This window comes from Petromyzon marinus, chromosome 14, assembly GCF_048934315.1.
Source record: "Petromyzon marinus isolate PM22_M1 ecotype Great Lakes invasive population chromosome 14, UKy_Petmar_22M1.pri1.0, whole genome shotgun sequence".
In the NCBI taxonomy this organism is placed as follows: Eukaryota; Metazoa; Chordata; class Hyperoartia; order Petromyzontiformes; family Petromyzontidae; genus Petromyzon; species Petromyzon marinus.
In genome coordinates, this window is record NC_133680.1 from 13,714,091 (window position 1) to 13,738,028 (window position 23,938).

The following is a 23,938-nucleotide window of genomic DNA, read 5'->3' on the forward strand; positions in this document are numbered from 1 at the left end:
CCCCAATTTATAAAATTGCGCCCTATTGGAAACGGGGGTTTAACTTATGACGGCTCGACTTGGGACCGTCTTCTAGGAACCAATTAGGTCGTCGGTGCGGGGGTCGTCTGCAGGAGGGAAATGCTAAATGTGTAATAACAATTACTACAATGTGTGTTTGAATTGAGTTTGGTGATGATTTTACGACCATGGAAGTGGTGGTGATGGTGAGGAATTCAAGAGGATGACTCCTCGGGAGATGCACGTGTTTTGTAACAGCGCACAGTTATAATTTTAGCACTCTGGGAGCACTAGCCACAATACTTTCCCTGATTAAACTCGTGTTCTTTTTAATGTACCTCAGTCGACTCGTTTATACATTTTGGTATAAACGAGTAAGTACGTATAAAGTAAAAAATAAATGCACAATAGCAAGTTCAGAGCGGGATTACTGCGAGGCTGAGGACTAAGCGGGTGGTTGAGGAGTGCCTAACTGATTCGGGCAGCTTCAAATGTGTAATGAGTGACTTTCGCGACACGTCATGTAGAGGGTACTTCTTTTATTTCTCACACGGGCACAACACAGGCCAACATTATTCTTCTCACTCTGAGATATTAACGTCTCTACTGGCTACACACACAGCCGATCACTCGGCGTGGTCCCACCGCCCTCGGCTACGCCGCTGGCTGGCAGTGTGACGAGGATTGCGATGGAAACCCCGCAAGAGATCTTCCTTATTACCGGACGACGGAGAGAGATGACGGCGAGCAGCGACGCAGTCCGGACCCAAGAATCCACACACGAACCCCGAGCCCAGGGTCCGCTCGCCCTTATATCTCCCCAGGCGCGGCTAGGCTCCGCCTCCGGCCACGCCCTACCGTGGAACCTTCGAGCAGGTTCCCGGAGCACCTCGGCCAACCCCGCCTATGACCTTTGCCCCAGATACCTCTCCCTCTCCGATTGGATGTTGTCTTAGCGGTGCCCGTACCCGTGCTTCCCTTTCCCAGTCAGCAGGTGTCATCATGTCATTACGAATGTAATAATTATGCGTGCACCTCCTCTGTGTCGGTGGTCCGGCACGATGTACGAATGCCCGAGTCTGGCGGGTCACGAATAGGCAATGAGTGCGCGTTTAGTAACTCGCGATTATGCGAAACTCGCGAATCCAGAACTCGCACATCGCGAGGGTTTGCCGTATTTGCAAAATGTATATTTGAATACCAGCTCAAGTTTGGCGCCTTCCTTCCCCTCCCCCCTCTTTGCGATTTTGCAACGTGGGGTCACGGCGGAATTTGACCCTCCCGTGTGGTATCGCACCCAAGCCATTGTGTAGTCGGCATTGGCCGAGTGCGTTTTGCCCTCCACTCATTGAGGATGTCGCCATATTTGTGTTATGTGTTTTGTATTGTACAAATTAATTAAATGTGTGGATGTTAATGTGTACAGGACAACATTAATGTTTCCATGTTCTCCTGTACAGTCGGACATGGGAACCTAACTCCCTTTCCCCCATGTAAACATAGCCTTTGCAAGTTATACTTTACTGCAGAAACTCTCACATTTGTCGAGGCCTTACGACGTGGTATGTTGCAGTGTGTTTGTGTGATGTGAGGGTGGGCGCTGTGGGGTTCTGTCCCGTGACCTTCAAGCGAGCCTTCGACACCTGCAGGTTGGCCTCAAGGTGCACCTAGCCTGGCACAAGCGCCGTGGGGACATCACCGCCACCTCGTGGAGAACGGCAGATGTGTGAAAGTAAGTAATACAGTGCTTAAAGTCTGCAACGGCATGGCTCGTTAACAAGCTCAATACAAATTAAATCTGTCAACCCCTTATCAGTGCCCTACCTTATTACAGACCAGTTCAGACCTTATTGGTCACCCCGTGCCCCTTATAAATTTCACGTTCATCCTACAAAGTCCCATCACAAGGGAGAAACAGACAAAAACATGTTTTGCCCGTATTGAAACAAAGAATCCACCGTATAGCCTGTAGCAGATGTTGAGGCAAGTGCTGTTAGCGAGTACTTATGAGGACTGGCACGGCACACGAGTGGGTGGGTGGCCAGGTGGACACCCGTCCGCCTTTGTCTCCCCAGTGGCGACGTTTACACACCGCACTAGGTACTCATTTGAGGCTGACTCGACCTAAGGGAGGCCCAGGACCGTTTCAGATCATCGGAATCAGTGTTAGCCGTGAGCGGGAATCGAACTCGGGTGGCCGACCGCTCCCCTCACTTTTACACACAAACAGTACAGTTGATATTCGGTGTATCATCTCTGTTAAACCCTAGCCCTGTTTAAACAACTATTGCTCATTTCCGTTGGTGGTCCAGCGCCCCTTGGTATGAATTCCACATTCCTATTGTCAGAAACCAATCTCCCAATAAGACACACCCTTTGTTTAAATTCCGCAAATCGATTTGCGTTTTGTAGCCGTACAATTGTGTTTGTTGCAGACCGCGTGATGCATTTAGTGGCTCGGGGAGTGGAGCCTAAGCCACACACATCCACACGAGGCCATGCCCGGATATCAGCTGTAATATTTATGTTCAGTGGATCTGTTCAAAGCTGCTGCTTGAACCAAAGACTGGGTAATTGAGCAGTGTGGTGTTTTGTGGTGTGTGTGGGCTGATGTGTGTGTGTGTGTCTCATGGTCGTTGGTGCAGAGATACGAAAGCTACCCTAGAAGCTATGCCTGACAAAACGTGAAAACGCCCAAACTCCTGGAATCCGCACATAAAGCTCAGTCAGCTCCCCCTTTGCTGATGCGATTCGCATTCAAAACGTGACAATGCTGCCCTCTCGTGTTAGCTCCTGTAAACTCATTTACAGTCGGACACCGCGAGAATTCAATACTGTATTTTCATTTTAATACGAATACCAATATGAATTGTAGATGATCAAAGCCAGTCGCATTGCCCAGTTAAGGAGGCGCCTATTATGCGAGGAAGCATCACCAGTGTCATCACTAACAACTTCATGATCACGATCATCAATCCCACCACTTTGTCAACTATGATCTTCCTCACACAAGAAGAACGCAACGCAATTGTCGATACGCATTTTATTTTGTTACCAAATCAGCATTGACTCGCGTCTGTGCCGCAACCACAACCGCTGCTGTAACTATCGATTCATCCATAAAATAAAGCCAGCATCGTCGCCTCCTGACTTCAGGACAGCCCTTTCTGATTTGAATGACCACAGCGGGCACCGATTGTGATTGAATGAACACGGCCCGGCTCCCTCTGTACAGCGCGCCTTGTGATGCCGCTGCATCACAAGGCGCGCTGGCTTCCACCGTTCAGTGTGTTATGTTGATGTAGATGGGTTGTTTTTTATATGGCAGCGGCTAAAGTACATTGGCATCACTAGGGAATGCCAAAGCAGCAATTCTGACTGTCACTCTTTTTTTCTATTGAATAGATCTTGAAACCACTTCGAAGGTTTTCGCGGATGTGCTGTGTATTGCTCTCCGATGCTGTTTAAGGTTGTACTGCGTGTTATTCTGCACGCTTCACTCCAGGTGCTTGAAAGACAACACAAGCTACAACTCGAAACACGTCAGGAGAGCTCCAGTTTTTCAAACTCCTGTCAGTCCAGAACGCATTGCCGAGGTATGAACCTACAACATAGCAACTGTTTGTTTTTAGGTTGCGGGCCATTTCCATGATATGGACATGAAAGATAAGTTAGAGGAAATGACAACCCAATAAAACCAATCACAAGGTGAATATAGAGTTATCACAATATCCATGTGTCTACTGTATTTCATCGAGCTGATCAAATACGTTTGTGTAGAAAGAACAAATATTTTTCACTCATTAAAGTGCACTTCCTTAACTAAGGAAGTTATGACTTTCTTCCAACAGCCAAAGAGAACAACTCGAGTTCCTTTATATACTCTGCAATAAAAGTTACACCTCAGCATTATGCAAAGGTTCCTTTTGATACTGTAATTCGCATTATCTCTGTACCACACTCCAAGAAATATCTAAACAACAGTTGCCAAAAATATCACATCAAAGCTGGATTCAGCACCCTTCAAAACTGCCAAATGGCCCAAGGTTCCATAATGAAAAAATACAGTGCCCAAATTTTGTGCAGCCCACAATCAGGATAGTTTTTTTTCTTCCAAATAAAGGTGTAGTCTCGACAATATGTGTGTACAATGTCAGCTCTATATGACTAGAATTCACTCCATGGCCAGCTAGGACTTGACTTTTCCCTCATTCAGGCTTGCCTATACGGATGTGTGCCACCCGACTTTAGAGTCACATACGTATGTTGAACGTCGTTTGCACCGTACGTAGCCAACCGTGCTAATCGGAGGTGTGGGGGAAGGACAAGCTAAATACAAAAAAAAAACAGTTAATTGGTTTATCAATATCCACTGTGCGGAAATGCATACAGTGTAATTAAACTATGCGTGTCTTTATTTGTAACTACAGTAACTTGTCTAACAAGCCTGGTGGGAGCGGGTATCCAAAAAGCAAGTAGTCCACGTAATAGGTTTTATAAAGAGCTTCTTGCATTTCAGGTGACAGCTGGGCCAAGTAGCGCTGAGTAATATTTTCAAATGATTCGGCAGTGACCGTTGAAGGATAAGTTAAGTCTTGCGGGGCGTTTACTAATGACAGTAATTCAGCCGCGTCACTCTGCGAGGTTTCCAGCTTGCCAATGAAGGTATAGCGCACGAGGCACGGGTTACAGACACGGTGGTAGGGCCTCCAGTGCCAATCAATGTCTTGTTGATCCGTCGTGTTCAGGAGAAACTGCACGAACTCTGGAAATGTGACGCCTTGACCCGTTCTTGTCATCGTGCCCCCAAGGGAGTCCTACGCGCACGGCACAAAGGGGGTGAGAATGAAGTAGGGAGAGACGGGCGCGCAAACACCGACCGTGGGTCATTTTACCTTCTAACGGGTGATAAAATAAGATACGACCGTAGGTTTGGTAGGCAGCAGCATCAAACGTAGGATGAGCAGGCAATAATTAGAATTCAGGGTATTTGAGAAAAGGTAATTTTCCTTCAACAGTTCACAACTTCCCTCTTATAAGCGAAACATTTGCATCGGGTCCAAAGTTAAGATGCAGTACCTGACATGTTTTTCTGCTGTTAAATCGATTATCTGTCAGAGTTTTCTTATTTAAAAGAACACAATATCAAGCCATCTCAGATTTGCATATGACAGCCACGTGCAATGGGAATGAACGGCAGTAAATGTTAAAGGAGCTCAATAATGAGGGTGACAGAGGCTGGGCCTCGGGAGAAATGTGAGTAAAAACAAAGGTCATGTACGACAGTTTCACGACGCAGTTTTGAATATCTGTCAGAGGGGACACATTTGGAAAACACAGCTGGACAATGTACTCTCTCAGGACAGTTATTGAAAGGAGACCGGTAACAAAACGTTTGATGAAATAAAAGGTGGACGAGAGGAGGCTGGAGTGCTTTTTGGATGTTTAACCTCCTCGAAAAGCAATAAACATATACAAATGCCAACATAATGTATAATTATTTTAATCAGTCTTGGTGACTCAGTGGGGTTTCCCTGGAAATAAATTACTGCAGTAATATAGTATAATACGAAATGGTTATTTATTTACCACAACAAGTTTATATATACACCAATTATTAGCACCTAACAACAATGTCTTTATTTTTTTATTTAAAGCGTTCGTGACTGCAGGGATTCATATTCTTGGTTCTTTCGGTAAAGTCACGTAGAAGGGAAACAATAAAATAATAAAAATATAAAACAACAAAATTCTCACGACGTTTCGACTGCAACACAAGCAATCATCATCAGGTGTGAAAACCACAACAAGAAAATTAAAAAAAAGTGGCGGTTTTTTTTTACGTTAGCACCACGGAGAGCGATTTGACCGTTTGTTCAGATGGACGAGTCCATCTATGTTCTGAAAAGAGGGGAGAGACGAAAATAATGGATGCAGTCTGAAAGCCACTGTAAGCGTGAACAATCAATTAAGACCCGAAATGGTTTATCAAATCCTTCCAATGATTGCTAAGCCAGAATCCATCTTCTCGGTTGAAATTGTCTCTGTGTTTGTATATGTGGATAGCCTCATGAACGAATCTCTCATGGTAGCCAGATGGCTTGCAAAGAACCTCTGTCTTGGAGAAAGAATCAAGAATATTAATGTCTTTATTATGAGAAACAAAGTCTTGACTGTATGTTCACTACGAGGGAAGCCCTTTAAGTGAGCTGCAGCGTTGTCACAGACCGGTATTTACCTTCTCGAATGAAACCTGTTTTTCCATCATTTCACGGAAGGCAGAGACCACGCGTTCCATGGGATCCCGCACAAACAGCATGCTTGTGTAGTTGTACATGCGACTCAGGGCCTCGGAAGGGTTGTGTTCGCTCAGCCGTTTCAGCCCGTTGTCGGTCTGCGATTCGGAGCTCGAAATCTCGTCGGCCGAGGCTGCGTAGCCGCTGAGGACCAGAGCGATTTTCTTCCAATTTATGTCCCCCACGTGGGCAATCCCACAGTAGAGCAGGTGGTGACTATCCACCACGTAAATGTGCTCCAGCATGTCCTTCGTGAAATGCTTTGTTTGCACTGATTTGTATCCAAGTTTTCTGCACGCTTCACGTAGGATGGTCGTCCTCTGCACCTGTGCAAAGCTTCTTGTGGGGATCCTCTTGCGAGACCTGAATCTCGTCTGGTGAACATCTCCATTCCCTGCACTCAGTGCTGAGAAAACCAAACGGACCATGATATTGCATGAAATAGCCTTGTATATACACCCTCTATAAACATCACTGAAACCCCCCCCGACTCCCCACTCCACCACCTACCACCACGCCACAAGCCAAATAACCGTGTGTAGCCTTAACAGACTGTTGAGGAAAGTGCACGGTACACGAGGGGATGGGTGGCCAGCACCACGCCCGGCCGTCTTTGTCTCCCCAGTGGCGATGTTTTTATACACCCCACCATGCTACACACCACCACTCACATACACCCACCCATCTCCACAAAACCACTCGCTTCATCCCACACGAGTGGTCGCCCACCACGCTTGCACTCACCGCCACACACCCCCATACAGCCCCCACAATCCTCAAATCATACACCCAGCACCAAGCCACAGCACCGCTCACACTATCAGTGCGTTGTAGATTGTATTGGATTCCGTTTTGTAGCCATTAATTAAGAAAGGTTCGTGTACGTGACCATGCCCCATTACTGCATATGCCGAGTGTGCCGTGGCGGGAAGCTAATGAACAATGTTATCACTGTGAGGCGGATCTAGAAACTTCCCTAGAGTGGAGGGTGGCGAAACTTTAAATATTTTTAAACAAGGGCCCGATATAAATAATAAACTTCAAGGAAAACCTCGCCAATGCAGGGGCACGGGGGGGTTACGTTTCTGGGAAATTTCGTGCTGGGCAAAGCCACGTTAGATAAATAATGATGGGAGAACTGGACTTGCGTTCCTGGGTCCGAAATAATCGGCCCCTCCCTCTTTGTTGAACTCATTCTATGTGACTTTCGCCATTATTGTATGAAATAATGCTGAGTCACTGTCCACTTTTTGTGTGCGTGTGTGCGCGCACAATTTTTTCAATTTCACTGCCACTCAGCTTCCCACACCGAGGCACTCGAGCCCAACGTTCGCCCCCCGATACTGTCACTTGAACGTTCATGATTCGCCATCGTGGCGGCGTCCCTGTGACTAACGGTCCCTCGCGTACAGCTCCGGGGTCGACACCCTGCGGCTCCGCAGTTGCATGCGGCGGCTCTTTGGCTTCCCCCCCCTCGCGAATCTTTGGCTGCCCCAATGCGGGCAGACGTTTTTTTTGTTGTGTTACTTAAGTCCGAAAGATAATTTAACGTTTAGGTAATTGATTAAGCATGGCGGGGAATGGGTCACAATGGGATGTCTTGCTGACAACAAAGTATGCAACAGTCAAACTGTATTGTTAAAGAAGAACTAAGGAGGAAATAAACTTAATAGACAGAGTTTATTCGTATTTGCTTCTTTTGGAAATTCACGTATAAAATCAAATCAAATGATAGAATACGACGTTTCGGTTGCAACACAAGCAACCATCATCAGGTAAGAATGAATGATAAAACACAGACACGGGAACAGCGTAGGCAGACACACATGCAGAGAGAGACACACACACCAAGACAAACAGAAGGACAACGAATCTGTGCCGAGGCCGTAAATAGAGAGATGGGAGAGGGTCCGGGGCAGAGAGAGGACTGAGGAGGCGGGACCAGCGGACAAACGAGGGGACTAAGAGGGAGCAGCGTGGAATTCCGGACCACAGTGGCTGGGGGAGAGACAATGGTTTAGAGCAAGAAAATCGAAAATTTGAGAAAGCAAATTTAGTAGAATTAAGAAGCTCCCTCTTTGTCCCCTCGTTTGTCTGCCGGTCCCGCCTCCTCAGTCCTCTCTCTGCCCCGGCCCCGCCCCCATCTCTCTATTTAAGGCCTCGGCACAGATTCCGTTGTCCTTCTGTTTGTCTTGGTGTGTGTCTTGCTCGGTATGTCTTTGTGTGTCTCTCTCTGCATGTGTGTCTGCCTATGCTGTTCCCGTGTCTGTGTTTTATCATTGATTCTTACATGATGATGGTTGCTTGTGTTGCAACCGAAACGTCGTATTCTATTATTATTATGATTTTATTTTCTACGTGACTTTACAGGAAACAACCAAAGAGTTATTCCTGCAGTCATGAAAGCTTCGAATCTAGTTTGGAGTTTATTACATCGCCTATTTTGTTTATTTAAGTCAGAATTTGTCATCTGCTGTATACCTGCTGCTGTTTTTGTGTACAAGTAGCTCCGTGTGTGATGGCTGCACTCGAACTATTTTGGTCAAAGACAAAAACAAAATATATTCTTCTTGGAAAGGTTGCCAACTCCTGGTGTAGCTAAAAACATCACCTTCCATGTTCCGGCAAGCAGACCTCATTTAGTAAACCGTGCGTGGCCGAAACACACAATCAATAAAACTGCGTTCGGTGAGGTATTCCTGTTAAAAAATGAATATTAAATGTATTGTCTCTGGTAAATATCAATGCTGTACCAATTTCCTGTATCTCCAGAGGAGGGGGTCACGATCTCCCACAATGTGCTTGCACCTTGGATTTGCTACATTTGTTAGCTTTTGATGAACTTGCTATAACTGTAAGTCATACAATTATAAGACCACGTCCACCACCTCTGAAAATCCGCACGCGCAACGAATATTTTGGGGAAAACGATGCATTTTAACGATTACAAAAACTCCACACATTCAGTCAAGAACACTGCTTTGCAGACATTGCTAATCCTGTTAGGCACCAAAACATTGACTGTTTATTGTGTGTTGTATTTACAATATAGATTAGACGGGGTGAATACCCTTAAGTGTTCTCTATATATCAACGTAGGCACGGTCCGAGGGCATAATGTTAAGCTACCTGTGGAGATAATCCATCTTGCAAACAGGACGATGTGGTGAGCTTGTGATGACGAATGGTTGTAAATACCACCAGTGCTGGTTACCTTTGAGGTTTTGCTGGCTGGACAGCACGTGATACTTCAAGTATATGTAGAAGAGCACAAGGCCTCCGAGCATCACGATGCACGAAAAGGAGCGTGTTCGTTTCATGTTGCCGCGACCTATGGGGCACACATTTACTCGACGTTAAAACATTTCCCTTCGATGTATTCTCTAATGAGATATACACAATACTGGGGGAGGGGGGGAAGCTCTGACGCATCGGTTAGTGGACGCCACGACCTGAGTTTGACTTTCACCCACGGCAGCTGTAGGGTTCGCAAAAAACTCATTTCATCCACGGGCCTTATATTTTCCTCGCCGTCTGATTATCGGCAACTTTTCCTATACGTCTGTGCGAAATGGCATCCTAGTATCCACAATTTTAGTTTGCCGATTAAAGAGCAATCTACATGGCAAATTCATCATCATGTCCGTAGTGGTTGTCCATGATATTTCGCCTCCGCATGCAGATCAGAGAAATTAAATTGTGGATAACCACGCGTCTAAGAGTATGTATATGCGATATTGGGGCTCCAATATCACTGTGGATAAGAGGAGTTATTATGTGTGCTCGTGTTCTGCTAGGCATGGAACATCACGCATCACTTTTTTGGGGAAGAGTCTTATCTTTCCCTTGTTAGTCGATGTTTTAGTTTTTACCTTTTCTGGCAAGAAAACAGGTGTTAAGATGTTCAAACACCAAATAGATACATTTTGCCAGGCATAAAGTCTGTATTTAGCAAACATACATTAGCATTTAGCTAAACATTATGCAAACAAACATGTTCTGAAACGATTTGCATTGTCTTTGAAACTGATTGGCCTACACCAGAGACAGCCTTCCTTATGGCCTTGTCTCACTAGTGTCAGTCCAGAGAACGCCAACAGGCAAACAGTATAAAGACAATGCACGTATCAGAGCACTTATAGCTTTGGTTGAGCAACAATATCATGGGACATTTTTCATGCTTTGATACTGGCAAGAAAAGGTAGCGAGATATAGTAGATACTCTTTGGTTCTTTCGGTAAAGTCACGTAGTTAGAAATAAAATAAAAACAAATCACGACGTTTCGGGTGCAACACAAGCGTCCGCCATCAGGTGGGACAACCACAGCAAGAAAAAAATGCTGAAGTGGGCAAGAGAGCTGCCGTGGCAAGAGGTTATATATATAAGAAAGTGGGGAGGAGCAAGGGGGGAGAGTGAGAGGGGGGTGTGGGGTAGGGGGAGGGGGGCGCTGCGTGAGCGCTAGGGGGAGAGAGGACGTGAGGCCGGAGGGGGGGGGGAATGGGCGGGGCTGGAAGTGGGAGGCTGGGAAGGTTGGGGATGCGGGTGGAATTTAACTCGGAAAAATAGACTAGTACCTGGCAGATATGATGGAAACAACCATAAACAGTTAAGGTTTTACCTAGTTAATAGCATCCTTCCAATGATTGCTCAATTTGTATCCATCTTCTCGGTTGAAGTTATGTCTTTGTTTATATATCTGGGTGGCTTCATGAACAAACCTGTGTGCAGAGTACCTTGTCTCGGAAAAAACAATATCATGCGAGCCCACAGCGTTATAACAATGGTCAGCCACGGCAGAGGTATTGGTTCTGCCGTGTTTCAGATCTGCCTTGTGTTCACGGACACGGTCCGAGACATGTCGTTTCGTTTCCCCAATGTAACTGCTACCGCAGGTACCACTCAGTTTGTAAACTCCAGGATATTGCATGTCAGGAATGACATCCTTCACAGATGGGATTAAATCACGGATTTTGTGTACTGTATTGAATCGGACCTGGATCTTGTCTTTTTGGTAACACCTGCTATGTATGGTAACATGATGGTTTTGATCGGCTTCTCAGGGGGTTGTTTCTCCATGGTTGGAGAAACAGCTTTGCGAATAATGCGGTCCGAGTACCCATTCATCTTGAGGGCCTGGTGTACGTGTTCCAGTTCACTGGCTAGGTGGTGTTGGTCGGAAATGCAATAATACCTCTGCCGTGGCTGTGGGCTCGCATGATATTGTTTTTTCCGAGACCAAGGTACTCTGCAAACCTTCGGGCTACCATCAAAGGTTTGTTCATGAAGCCATCCAGATATATAAACATAGACGTAACTTCAACCGAGAAGATGGATACAAATTGAGCAATCATTGGAAGGATATTATTAACCAGGTAAAAACCTTGACTGTTTATGGTTGTTTCCATCATATCTGCCGGGTACTTGCCTATTTTTCTGAGTTAATTTCCCTTCGCATCTCCAGCCTTCCCAGCCTCCCACTTCCAGCCCCGCCCACTCCCCCCCGCCTCACGTCCTCTCTCCCCCTAGTGCTCACGCAGCGCCCCCCTCCCCCTACCCCACACCCCCCCTCTCTCTCCCCCCTTCCTCCTCCCCCCTTTCTTCCCTATAGAACCTCTTGCCACGGCAGCTCTCTCGCCCACTTCAGAATTTTTTTTCTTGCTGTGGTTGTCCCACCTGATGACGGATGCTTGTGTTGTGCCTGAAACGTCGTGATTTGTTTTATTTTATTTCTACCTACGTGACTTTACCGAAATAACCTAAGAGTATGGATTCCTGCTGTCACAAAAGCTTCAAATCCAGATTGATATAGTAGATGTTTTGTTCAACTCTATTTCTGCTTTGGCATTCGACCTTAAATAAGACAGAGAATATGACAAGTCAGGGAATCCTTCACCACGTGGCGATTTAGGGGTGCTACGGCGGCAAGATGTTAACTACCTCTCCTGGTTTCCAGGAGGTCGTGGGTTCGATCCCGACCCTGACGCCTGCATATTTGGAGTTTGTGCGTCTCCCAGTGGTTGCGTGGATATTTTTCCAGGTCGTCCAGTTTTTCCCTCCACATTCAGAATCAAAGTGCGTTTAAAATATTTGGCTGAAATACATTTCCACGCGAAAATCCTCTCCGTTGAGCTATCATTTGCGATCAGGTAGCTTTAAAAAAGAGCTTTATAGCTCAGTGAGCCTTACCTGGTAAAATAAATAATAGTTTAATAGTTTAGTTACGGCAGGGAGTGTTGATGTTAGAGGTTGATGAGCCAGTCGAGGGCTATTGGGAAAAGATGCTGTGAATATTTGAGGTGAATGACTGAAGCCCCCGCGGTGTTGTTCAGTGGTTTTGGCTTGATAAAGTTGTCCCATTTTCATACTGTGAAAACACTGCACCGTTAACCAACAGAATAAATCGCACTCCCATCTGCAAAGTACGCGTGGGTGGATACATAATAAAAATATATGATATGTCATGGGGTGAAAATGCACAATTACAAAAACTCAGTCATGTGAACATCATATAATGTCCATAAACATTTAAAAATGAATGAAGGGAGAAGATAAGATGATGTCTCAGGTTTAAGTGCCTTTACAACAACACAGTACAGCATCTGAGCTGCAGATGCATTTCAAAGAGGCTGCAATCTCGAGAAGCTACACACGGTGGTGAGATGTTATCTTCCTTGGCTGGTATACAAGAGGTCGTGGGTTCAATCCTCATCATGACACTACGTGATAAGCCACTTGGTTGAGCTATCATTTATGGCCAGGTCACTTCTGAAAAATAGCTACAGTATTCCCTCGTTATTCACGGGGGATATGTTCCGGAGATGCTAGTGAATAGAACATTTCGTGGATAATGACATTGGCCTACGGAAATCTTTTTAATTAATCCCCTTAAATAAATACATACGCAGGTAAATAAATGGCATTTATAATAACACAAAAGTGGTTACAATAATAAAAAAGTAAATACAAATAATTATTACATTATTAAAGAATAGTTTATAAATGCAGTCTTGTAGAGTTCCAGATGTGATTCGCGGACAACCAAAATCACGGACAGCAAGTTCGTGAATAATGAGGGACTACAGTACTGTATACAGCTCGGTGGGCTTTACCTGGTACAATCATGTTTTTGTTAGTGGCGAGCACGCACCACCCATCATGGCCAGGTAACTCAGGGACCGATCCCAAGTACTCAACCGGGAGTCGTGCGCACTTGGACTCAACGCAGGGGGCAGCCGCCAGCCTCGATGAAAATAAAAACAACACGAGTTGTTGATCTCACCCTCGTAAGGGCCCAATATGATAAAAAAAATAAATTAAAGGCTATATCAACATGACCTATGAAGTATGTTGACCAAAAGAATAACTATGGTGTTGCTGTTTAGAGGGCGGCATTGAAGCGCACAACAAATGCTTGGTAGAAGGATTAATGGAGTAAAAACCGATATAAGCCAACAAACAAATATATGCAATACAAGACACACATTCTCCTGGTATGTTTGCAAAGGTCATTAAACAAATTGATTACAAATATCACATTGCACTGGAATGACCTTCAGTGCATTACTCCTTAGGAAGAAATTATTTTGAGAACGTATGGGTTAATTTGTAGATTCTATGTACGATACTGCATATTGAACTTCTTTCACACCGTACGTAGCCAGTGTGCATATAAAAAGCATATACGTTTGTACAAGCTGTGTAGATGTATGTACGCTGGCAACATCTTACTTGAGGCATCTAAGAATGCATGTATTCATCAATGTAACTCATTTATTATACTCACAATGCACGCACTGGACCGTGTACTACTGTATGTGTAGGATTGATTATCTTCTATTGTATTACTTTCTGTTGTATTTAATGCGTTCAGCACAGCCAATGGAGGTGCTGCATGATTGTTGAATCCTCCCAATCCCGAATTGGGAGAATTCATCACATCTTGAGTCAGACACATGTTTACATTCCTTATATTAGGTCTGAATTGATTAATCAATTTAATTGATTGAAATATGTTCTTAGAATGATGAGCATCAATCATTTATGATCATGCAAATGTTAACTTCAGACTAAATTCGTCGAAACAAGCAGAGATAAAAATGAGACATCCAGACTCAAATTGGATTGATTCATGAGTTTAAAACAATAATGCTAAATAATGCCAATTCCTGGAACCTTGGGTGGGGGAGGATGTTTGCTGGATATAATCGAGGGTTGCTTCTAAAATATTAATATATATTGATTATTTGGCCAGCCAACAGTGACTGTTACCCAAGGTAAATAAGACAACGAATGGTAGCTGCGGTATCAATTCTCGTGATGCCGTAGGGGGATACAACAATTTCACCCTGTCATATCAGTTTCCCATAACTTTGCAATGATCTTTCAGTTATTTTGTAAAGATGTTGTACTTTGCTCTACTTCAAGTGGCTGTTGACTCAGCAGAAGCATGCCACGAGTCTTCTAAAGAAATGTTACAATTTATAAGCAATATAAATGCTCATTGCTGTAATTTAAACAAAATAAGAAATATAAAGATTGTCATGATGTCAATAATTCCGACAAGCCTTTTAGCAAAGCGCTAATTTCACGGATAATTGCTATTTTATGTGCAACTATTAATATGTGAGTTTAATATTTTCCACGTACAGTATATTTTATCAGGAAATTAAAAGTAAAATTTAAAAAATGAGCAGCGATAACCTCAATAGAGCGACATTTTGCAAAAGAGCCGATAGTCGTCGTGGATCTAATGTCGTACAATAATCGTGGATTTCATTTCCTACGATTATCATGGAGCGTATATTGTACGATTATTGTTGGATCTTATATCGTGCGATCATCGTGGACCGTATATCGTACATTTATCATGGACCTTATTTCGCACTATTATCGTGGACCGTATATTGTACGATTATCGTGGATCATATACAGAACACTTATCGTGGATGTCATTCGTACGGTTATGGATGTTATTTCATACGATTATCGTGGATCTTATATCGTACGATTATCGTGGGGATGATATGTTACATTGCCACCTTATTGCAGCAACTCTCTTGAGCAGGGTTCAGTAACCTGCGGCTTCGGAGCCGCATGCCGTTCTTGACGGACTGCTTCGTGACGTCATGTGTGTTGTATGTATTGAAAAGCGTTGCGGCTTTTGAAACATTGAGTGTTGTACCGAATAAAAAAACATGTCTCTTCTTGTTATTTCGGTTGCCGACCCTTGCTCTAGACAGATGTGTTGCCCGTCCAGTGCGGAATGGGGTTTGCCCTCTGATCGATCACTGGCTACTAGACCTGCTAGATTCCATACCTGTCAACCCTTTATAAGTGCCTACCTTATTATAGATCAAATCAGACCTTATTGGTCCCCCCGTGCCCTTGTACATCTCAACGTTCATCCTACAAAGTCCCATCACAAGGGAGAAACACAAACAATTATACACATTTTACTTAATCATTTTACTCGTATTGAAACAGCTATACGCCGTATGGACCTGAAAGCTCAATTTCCCTACTCTCAAGAATACGGGTAAACCGTATTTGTTGACAGGTGTGCCATATAGTTTCGTACCGAAATAAAAAAAATATATTCTTGTTATTTCGGTTTCCGACACCTGCTCTCGACAAATGTGTTGCCTGTCCTGTGTGGAACGGAGTTCGCCATCTGATCTACCACTAGCTGCTAGATCTGCTAGATTCCCACTGAATGAAGCACTCATGTCCTTGTTCCACCGGAAAACGCGTGCTTGTGTTGGGTCGTATTAAAGATGATACATATGAAAAAATAAGAATAGGTTTTATCTATTCTGGCAATAGAACAGGTGTTAATATGTTCAAACACCAAATAGAAACCTTTTTCAAGGATTTGTCTGGCCAAAAGGTCCCAAATTATGCGTGCCTGATGATTTGCACCTCACAGCATTCGCAAGTTTTCCGAGGTCACCTTCGGGACGGAAATATCTGCAACTCCCGTGTGTTTGACTTGCAGCACCTGAAAGTGGGGGGGGGGGGTTAAAAAAATATACTACTGCCTAATGTTCTGTGCGGTCATGTGATATTGGGGCTGTACCGCGCTGTTGTTCCGCGTGATGTCTTGACGCTTCGCTTATTTTTGCTGGGGGAGGTCTGTTAAGGAACTAAATTGAGTTCCTCAATAAGCTCCCAGCTCGTGGACTGAAACGTTGGACAATCATGCGGAACAGCACGCGTTGGTAAACGCCTGATAAAACACGTCAGATTTCAATGACTGAAAACCTCTGTTGAGTTACTCTCAGCACGTTTACGATACTGTGCAGTTGAGTTGTTGTAAACTGTACGTGAATGAAGCTGAAAACCGGTTCAATAAGCCGCCCTTAAAACAGTTGAAATAAGCAAAACACTATGACAGTTGTTTGCTTGAGTTTTTGGCAAACATCGTACGTGTTACCTTCTCTGGTCACAGAAACACTGCTAAAATCATACTGTCAACATCCGTGTTTTGTGTTGAGCTTTATTTTTTGTTACAAATTAGTTTATAAGGGTGCATTTAATTTTAAAGCTTTAAGTTATATTTGTGCTCCCCTAGCCTATTAGCTGGCTTTTTGCGAAATGTATTGAGTGACTGTTATTAAATATGCGTACATGTGAGTATCAATGTATATTGGGTGACTTATTCAATATATACGTGCATGTGAGTATCAACAGATGTACAGCATCTCCCCATGGGAGAATTATAAAAAGGAATTTCAATCTCATATTCACTATATTACGAGCTCAGTATTACTGTTGGCAATATTAGACATGCACTCTATAATAATGCTCATCCCTCTTGTCAATCCACTGCCTCCCCATGGCATGTTGGTCATGTGTGGGGTTGTTTTGACCATACTTCCCCGTGCTGGTCCATGCGGAAGGGGGAGAAACACTCAACTAATGTATATTTTTTGCTGTGGCCGGGAAGAAAAAGCAGGTCACCGGATTCATCATGCAGCGCACCAATCACCGCAACACCACTCCACCGTAAACTTTACATTTTGAGTTATATATTTTGAATGTTTTTTTACATATGTAGTGACTGGGTATGTCACAATGTGGTGCCGGACCTGCCAGGCCACGGCGGATAGTATGTTGCCATTATGTGTAGCCCGGTTACTGGGCTCAGTACCAGCCCTAGCGGGGCTTGGGTGAGTGCTGGTCAGCGCGAGGGCACCATGTACAGTCTGCGGTGCGGGCTCCCGGTGAGGGAGCAAGAGAGAGTGTCTGCCAGCCAGGGTTACGTTGGGTCATGATACTCTGGGTGACCTGCTGACACGTGACTGGATGATATTGGTGGGGGGCCACCGGTGGACGGGGGCCGCTGGGGGGTCACGTGGTATAGAGGAGCTCTCGGGAGCCTTGGGGAAAGAGCTGGAGAGATCTAGAAGGTGGGCCAGCCCCGGCCCAGGCTGATATATCGGGGGCCCTGTGTGGGGCTCAGGGTTCTTGACTGTTAGTAAGTGAAGAGCCACGTCGGGTTGAAGAAGCCTCTAGCCACGCAGTTCGGGACCCAGCTCGTGGTCCGGACCGGGATAGCGGAATCATGTCTAGTTCTGCCGTAGCGTGGTTAGATGGGCGTTCAACACCCGAGTGTAGGTTATGTTATGTTGTGTTGAGTTAATATAATAAATAGTGTTGCTCCCAAGACAACGTCACTACAACTGGTGTCAGAAGTGGCCAACTTGCTAAGCTGTAGCTAGCGTTAGACAAGTCATGTCTACACGTCGCAGAGTTCGTGTACGGGCGTCAGACGATGAAGACGACGAGGAGCTGATTCCGCCCACGGCTGTCGAATAAGGAGCGGAGGCGCTGCCAGTGGAGCAGAGCGCAGTCGGGGCATGCGGCGCCTCGCCTTCGTTGGAAGCGCTCGTTAGGGACGCACACAGTCATCTTGCTGACCTCCTTCAAGCCGAGATGCGTTCCCTGTCCTCGACGGCGAAGGAGGGAGCAGCGGAGTTGTACGGACGGGGCGACTTGGCCACCATTTCACTGAAGGCGGGAACGCCATTGACGCTGCCCCCGTTCGCGGCTGCCATTTTGCCACCGGTGTGGAGCGCTGAGCCTGCCAAGCTGGAAGCAGGGATGTCCTCGTCAATTGAAGTACAGTCGCTCCGCCATCGACTGCCCTTCATTAAATAATTTGTTGCCACCAGTGGCGACTGGGTGGCGTTTAAGCAGCGGTTTCTCACCAATGCCGACCTGGCAGGATGGACGGAGGCGGACGCACTGAAGGCGCTGCCCGCCGCCCTCGACGACGATGCCTTGGCAGCGTTCCTCGCATCCCACCGTCCGAAAGATCCACTCTCATGCAGGCGTTTGACCAGATGGCCGCTGTCTTCAAGCCCCCTTTGAACACCCGCCAAAAGTTTGCCGTAAGACGTAAAGGGGAGGGTGAGTCGGCTCTTGCCTACCGAAGCGCTCCTGGCGCTGGTCAAAGGCCGCGTTTTCCAAAATGGACCATGATGGCCTTGACGCCTTGGTCCTCGAGAAGATGTTGGAAGTCGCGAAGTACTTTCATACTGTGCTTCCCGCCGAGGACGACGAGGTATCTTCACTTTGGATCGGCAGGTACATCCAGGTGCAGCAGACCCTGCAGCGTGACAAAGTGTTGGTGGGGTGCGCTACGTCCTCCACGGCACCCTCACAGATGAGGAGCCCGCTCCCGCATTCTCGCTGCACCAGCGGGGCAGCGACCATTTGGGTGACAGCGATCGGCGGCGGGCGAGGTCTGCATCATGCCGGTCCAGCAGTTGATGGGTCGTCTGCTACAACTGCGGGCTGCCGGGGCACATCCAGTCGGGCTGCCAGGTCCCTTGACGGCGGCTCCTGGGACGTCCGCCTTCCTACAACTCCCTGCTTCCTAAGGCGAGTCGCAGAGCACTCCACACTTGGCCCCGGGGTTCACTTCACTCATTGGGGGGGTCTGATTCGAATCGGGGTCACGCGCGGTTTCGGGGGGGGCATCGGTGCATGTTCGCGATGCGCGGCCGCTCCGACCTGCTCAGTCGTCGGAGCTGGCACATCGAGTGGTTGCGGCGACCGCGGGTTCATCGGCGGTACTGGGGTACATTGAGCGGGTTGAGATTCGCATGCTAGTTGACATTGGCGCTTCTTCAACCATTATTTCCGACCTCATTTTCAATATTTTGACCCCCTGGTGTCGTGTTTCGCCACCAACGGCGGATCATTGGGCATAATTGGTCGGATAACTGTTGAATTGCGCATTGCAGATGTTCAATTATTGGGCCATGTTTTGGTTTCCACGGCCCTAGCTGTTCCATGCTTGCTCGGGACCGATTTCCTCGGCAAGATGCCTTTGAACATTGTGTCGACCAGGGCTGTTTGGAATTGCAGTTGGGATGGCGTATGGCATTTCTCCCGTCTACAACCCGCATGTATTCCGCTAACGCTACAGTTCAAGCGGATTCCACACCATTCGGCACGCAAATGCTGGTGCCCCTTCGATTGCGTAAACCGCTCAATGTGCACGCTGCGGGGGACGGTATTGTGTTGGGTCCCTCCAATAAGCTTAGTCGGGGGATGTAACTCGTAGCGGCTCAGACGTTGGTGTCCCAGGACCAGAATCCTTTCATACAAGTCCTTAATGCCGGATCGGACATGACGGTAATTCAGGAGGGTTCCGTGTTTGCGCATGCATCTCCGGCGCGTCGGGAGAAGGATGTCGTGGGGAATGTCGGGGTCGGCGTCCGGGCTCACGGACCTCGGGATGTCAATGAGGGCTGGATTGATGGTCTGTGCGCTGAATGCAGCGATTTAACCGCAGGTCAAATGGGACAGTTGAGAGCGCTCCTGCAGGAATTTTCCGACATCTTTAGTAAAACTAAATACGATATCAGTCGCACGTCCCTTTTGAGCCATCATATTGACATGGGTGATGCTGCCCCAATTCGGCAGAATCCTTCCCGCCTGGGCCTGGCCGAGAAGGAATGTTAGTTCGGCAGTCGATAAGATGTTGGCCGCAGACATCATCTCACCATCCACCAGCCCATGGGGTGCTCCGATAGTTCTTGTTTAAAAGCACGACGGAAGTTTGCGGTTTTGTGTTGATTTCCGCAAGCATAATAAGGTTTCTGTTGTGGATGCATACCCCTTGCCTCGTATGGATGATTTGCTGGATGCTTTGGCGGGCACGCGGTTCTTTTCCACCCTTGACCTTCCTGTCAGGATTTTGGCAGATGCCGCTTGACGAGGCTTCATAACCCAAGACGGTTTTAGAACACCGCAAGGGTTGTTTTAGTTTAACTGGCTTCCGATGGGGCTCCACTCCGCGCCGGCCACCTTTCAGCGTTTAATGGAGTTGGTTTCATCAGGCCTCCAGTGGGATTTGTGCCTAATAAATCTGTACGTTATTGTTTTCGGTTGCACGTTTGACGAGCATCTGGATCACCTGCGGGCCGTTTTCGTTAAGATGCGTGCGGCCGACCTGAAATTCAAGCCCCAGAAAAGTCACCTACTCCAAAAATCTGTTCGGTACTTGGGCCATATAGTTAGCGAATCAGGCATCGCGACAAACCTGGAAAAAACTGCTTGCGTTTGGACGTGGCCGACCCCCACCTCGGCCAGTGAAGTGCGCAGTTTTAGCGGCTTTGCTTATTATTGCTGGTTTGTCGTGGGATTCGCGTCTATTGTGAAACCTCTCCACGCATTGACAGCCAAGGGACAAAAAAATAATTGGGGAAAGGAGGAGGAGGCTGCGTTCCGCTCTATTCGTTATGGGCTGGTTAATGCCCTTCCCCTGCGTTATCCCGACTTTTCGTTGCCATTCGTGTTGGACATGGACGCCAGTAATACCGGCATTGGAGTGGTGTTGTCCCAGGTTGTCAATGGCGTGGAGTACGTGATCGCATATGGTAGCAGGGCGCTGTCTCCGGCCGAGCAGCAGTACTGCTTAACGCGTCAGGAACTATTGGCCATTGTGGTTTTTGTGCAATAATATCGGCCCTACTTGTACGGTAGACATTTCGAGGTGCGCTCCGACCACGCGGCACTCCAATACGCGCTATGTGTGGATCAGCCCTCAGGTCAATTATCACGTTGGCTTGAAATCCTGCAGGATTTTTCCCTCCGAGTATCATATCGTAAAGGTTCTCACCATACGAACGCTGACGTCCTATCGCAATTGCCCGCGAGCGGGGAGTGTGCTTGTTTTTCGGGTTCCGGTCGTTGTAGACCGGCCGAGGTGACCTCTCCCTCCCCAGCCCAGGCTGATATAATGGGGGCCCCGTGTGGGGCTCGGGATTCTTGACTGTTGGTGAGTGAAGATCCACATCGGGTTGCCACGCGGTCCAGGACCCAGCTTGTAGTCCGGACCGAGATAGTGGGACCCTGTCTAGTTCTACCGTAGCGTGGTTAGATGGGCGTTCAACACCCGAGTGTAGGTTACGTTATGTTGTGTTGAGTTGATGTAATAAATAGTGTTGCTCTCAAGACAACATCTGCGACTCAGTTGGATTCACTACACATAATCAAACTCGGTTTATATATGTGCTTATTTTTTGTAAATTAACACTAACTAAAACAATAAGCATCCTATTGCTGGTAATCAACGTGTTTGACGATGCTGCGTTGGCAGTGGTGCATAAGCACAATAAACAAAAAATATTCGTCAACAACACTGTTGCCTTCAAAGAAAAAATAAATAATCAGCAACGTTGAGGGTAATGGCCATTTCTGTGCTATGAAGGACAATTTGCCTGACATGTCTAATTTATATCTTTTTACTTCATGTTTATTGTATACATTTTAATTGTAAGGAAAGTTTTGTTGATGAGTATATTGAGATCGATGTTAATTAAGCCAACTATTCGTATTTATTTTCAATGAAGGCTAAGTGAGAGCGTGGAAACACTCGCATGTGTAAAATCGTGAAATATTTCCAATCATACCTCATGCACATATAATTGGATTGAGGTACCAACCAATTCAGGATTTAACACAGTTCCTTAGTTTAGTTTTAAATGTACAGCACCATGTTACAAGGATTTTTTCAATTGTTTTATCTGTTATTGAACGCACACATGTGAAATGCAGTCCAGTATATCCCTAATGTCATTAAAATATAGCACTGAGTTCCAGAAAATGTCTCTTGCACCAGGTACACCACATGGAATACACATCTTGCTCTTGCTGGTACCGATCACACACTCCCTTCCTGGTCTACCTGTGCCATGGAAAATGTCCAGCGAGAAATGAAGCCCTGGCAAAAGTGACTCAACCTTTACGAAAATTGATTATTTCTCAGACCATTAACAGGCGCGCTAACACACAAGAAAGCAAAATATGTACCCATACAATCTCTTCAGATCCACCACAGGTACAGGTGCTTACCACAAATGAACCACAATACCTTGCTGATCTCGTCGAGGAGCATAACCCATCACGCGAACACCGGTCATCCTAGCAGCGGCTTTTGGACAGACATCGAACAATAACTTCACTGCATCGCGCACTTTCAAATGCGCTTCTGCGGTCATCTGGAATGCTCTTCCTTCCGATATGAGGAAGCAACCAGAGCTACGCACTTTTAAATCTAGATTGAAAACTAAATTCTTTAGAACTGCTTTTTGTGTTTAGTTTGTTGTCCTTTTCCCGTACCCCCGATTACCACGGGTGGCTACATAGAAAGAAACTCAATATACATACATACATGAATGCGTGTTAATTACCGTAGATGAGTATGTACACTCACCAGCATATAACGTTGTTACGTCTTCCTGAATATCGGTGAATGTTTCCCACTCAGGTTAGCGAACACGAAGTGGAGCGTAGAGTAGAAAAAATGCTCCCTGCGAAGCCGTGCTGCACACAATCTACCTGGCTTCTGTGGTGTTGACTTTTAAGATGTTCATAATTCCTTGGCCGCCTGATAGACGGTGGACATGGGCAGTTAGGTGGCCAATGGGAGAGGGTATATGGGTGGTGAAGATGTAATGACGTTTTGGGCACAGCAGGCACTTTGTATATTTACTGAGCTGGGTGTGGTGGTCTGGTGTAGGCACGACTTATTTGATTAAATTAAATGCGCATCAGAGATGGTCTACATTCGCAATTCAGAGGGCATAAAAAAGGTATAAATAAAAATAGAAATGATACGTAAAATATGTTTAATGGATACGATAAGTTACTCAGAAAATGTATTCTATTTGAAATTTTCCACAACTTTATTTATTTTAGCGTGAACATTTATTCTCAACGACGTGTGCAAGTGTGTGACTTCCCCCACATTATGCTCTTTATGGAACATGTTTATTTCAATGGAATTATTTACTGAAAAGTTCTGGGGACATGCATTGCATGCAGTGCCAAAGTGTTGTGTATGTTATCCATGTCCTAACTGACCACATAACTATGACTTCTCTTGAGCCCTATCCTCCAAGCCATGCGCACCACCAGGGTGCAGGACGACCCCTCCCATATAGCCCTCGTGTGCGCAGGGGAATCCGTTGCAGATAAAGTCTGGTATACCATATTCTTTGGGTCTTTCGGTAAAGCCACATCGATAGGAAAAATAATAAAAATATCACGACGTTTCGATTGCAACACAATAAATCGTCATCAGGTGAAAAAATATCGAGTGAGCTGCTGAGGCAGGATGTCGTAA

The 23,938-nt window shown here is 46.0% G+C and overlaps 1 protein-coding gene across 1 annotated transcript; it reads right to left on the bottom strand.

Moving 5' to 3' along the window:
- Positions 1–31: 31 nt before the first annotated feature.
- LOC116942301 (carbohydrate sulfotransferase 8-like) lies at positions 32–23,551 on the bottom strand. Its single transcript, XM_032954029.2, has 4 exons — positions 23,027–23,551; positions 9,511–9,627; positions 6,239–6,702; positions 32–4,817 (listed from the first exon to the last, which is right to left on the bottom strand). The coding sequence occupies exons 2-4, from the start codon at positions 9,614–9,616 to the stop codon at positions 4,425–4,427; spliced, it is 963 nt and encodes a 320-aa protein (XP_032809920.2). The 5' UTR covers positions 9,617–9,627; positions 23,027–23,551; the 3' UTR covers positions 32–4,424.
- Positions 23,552–23,938: the final 387 nt, after the last annotated feature.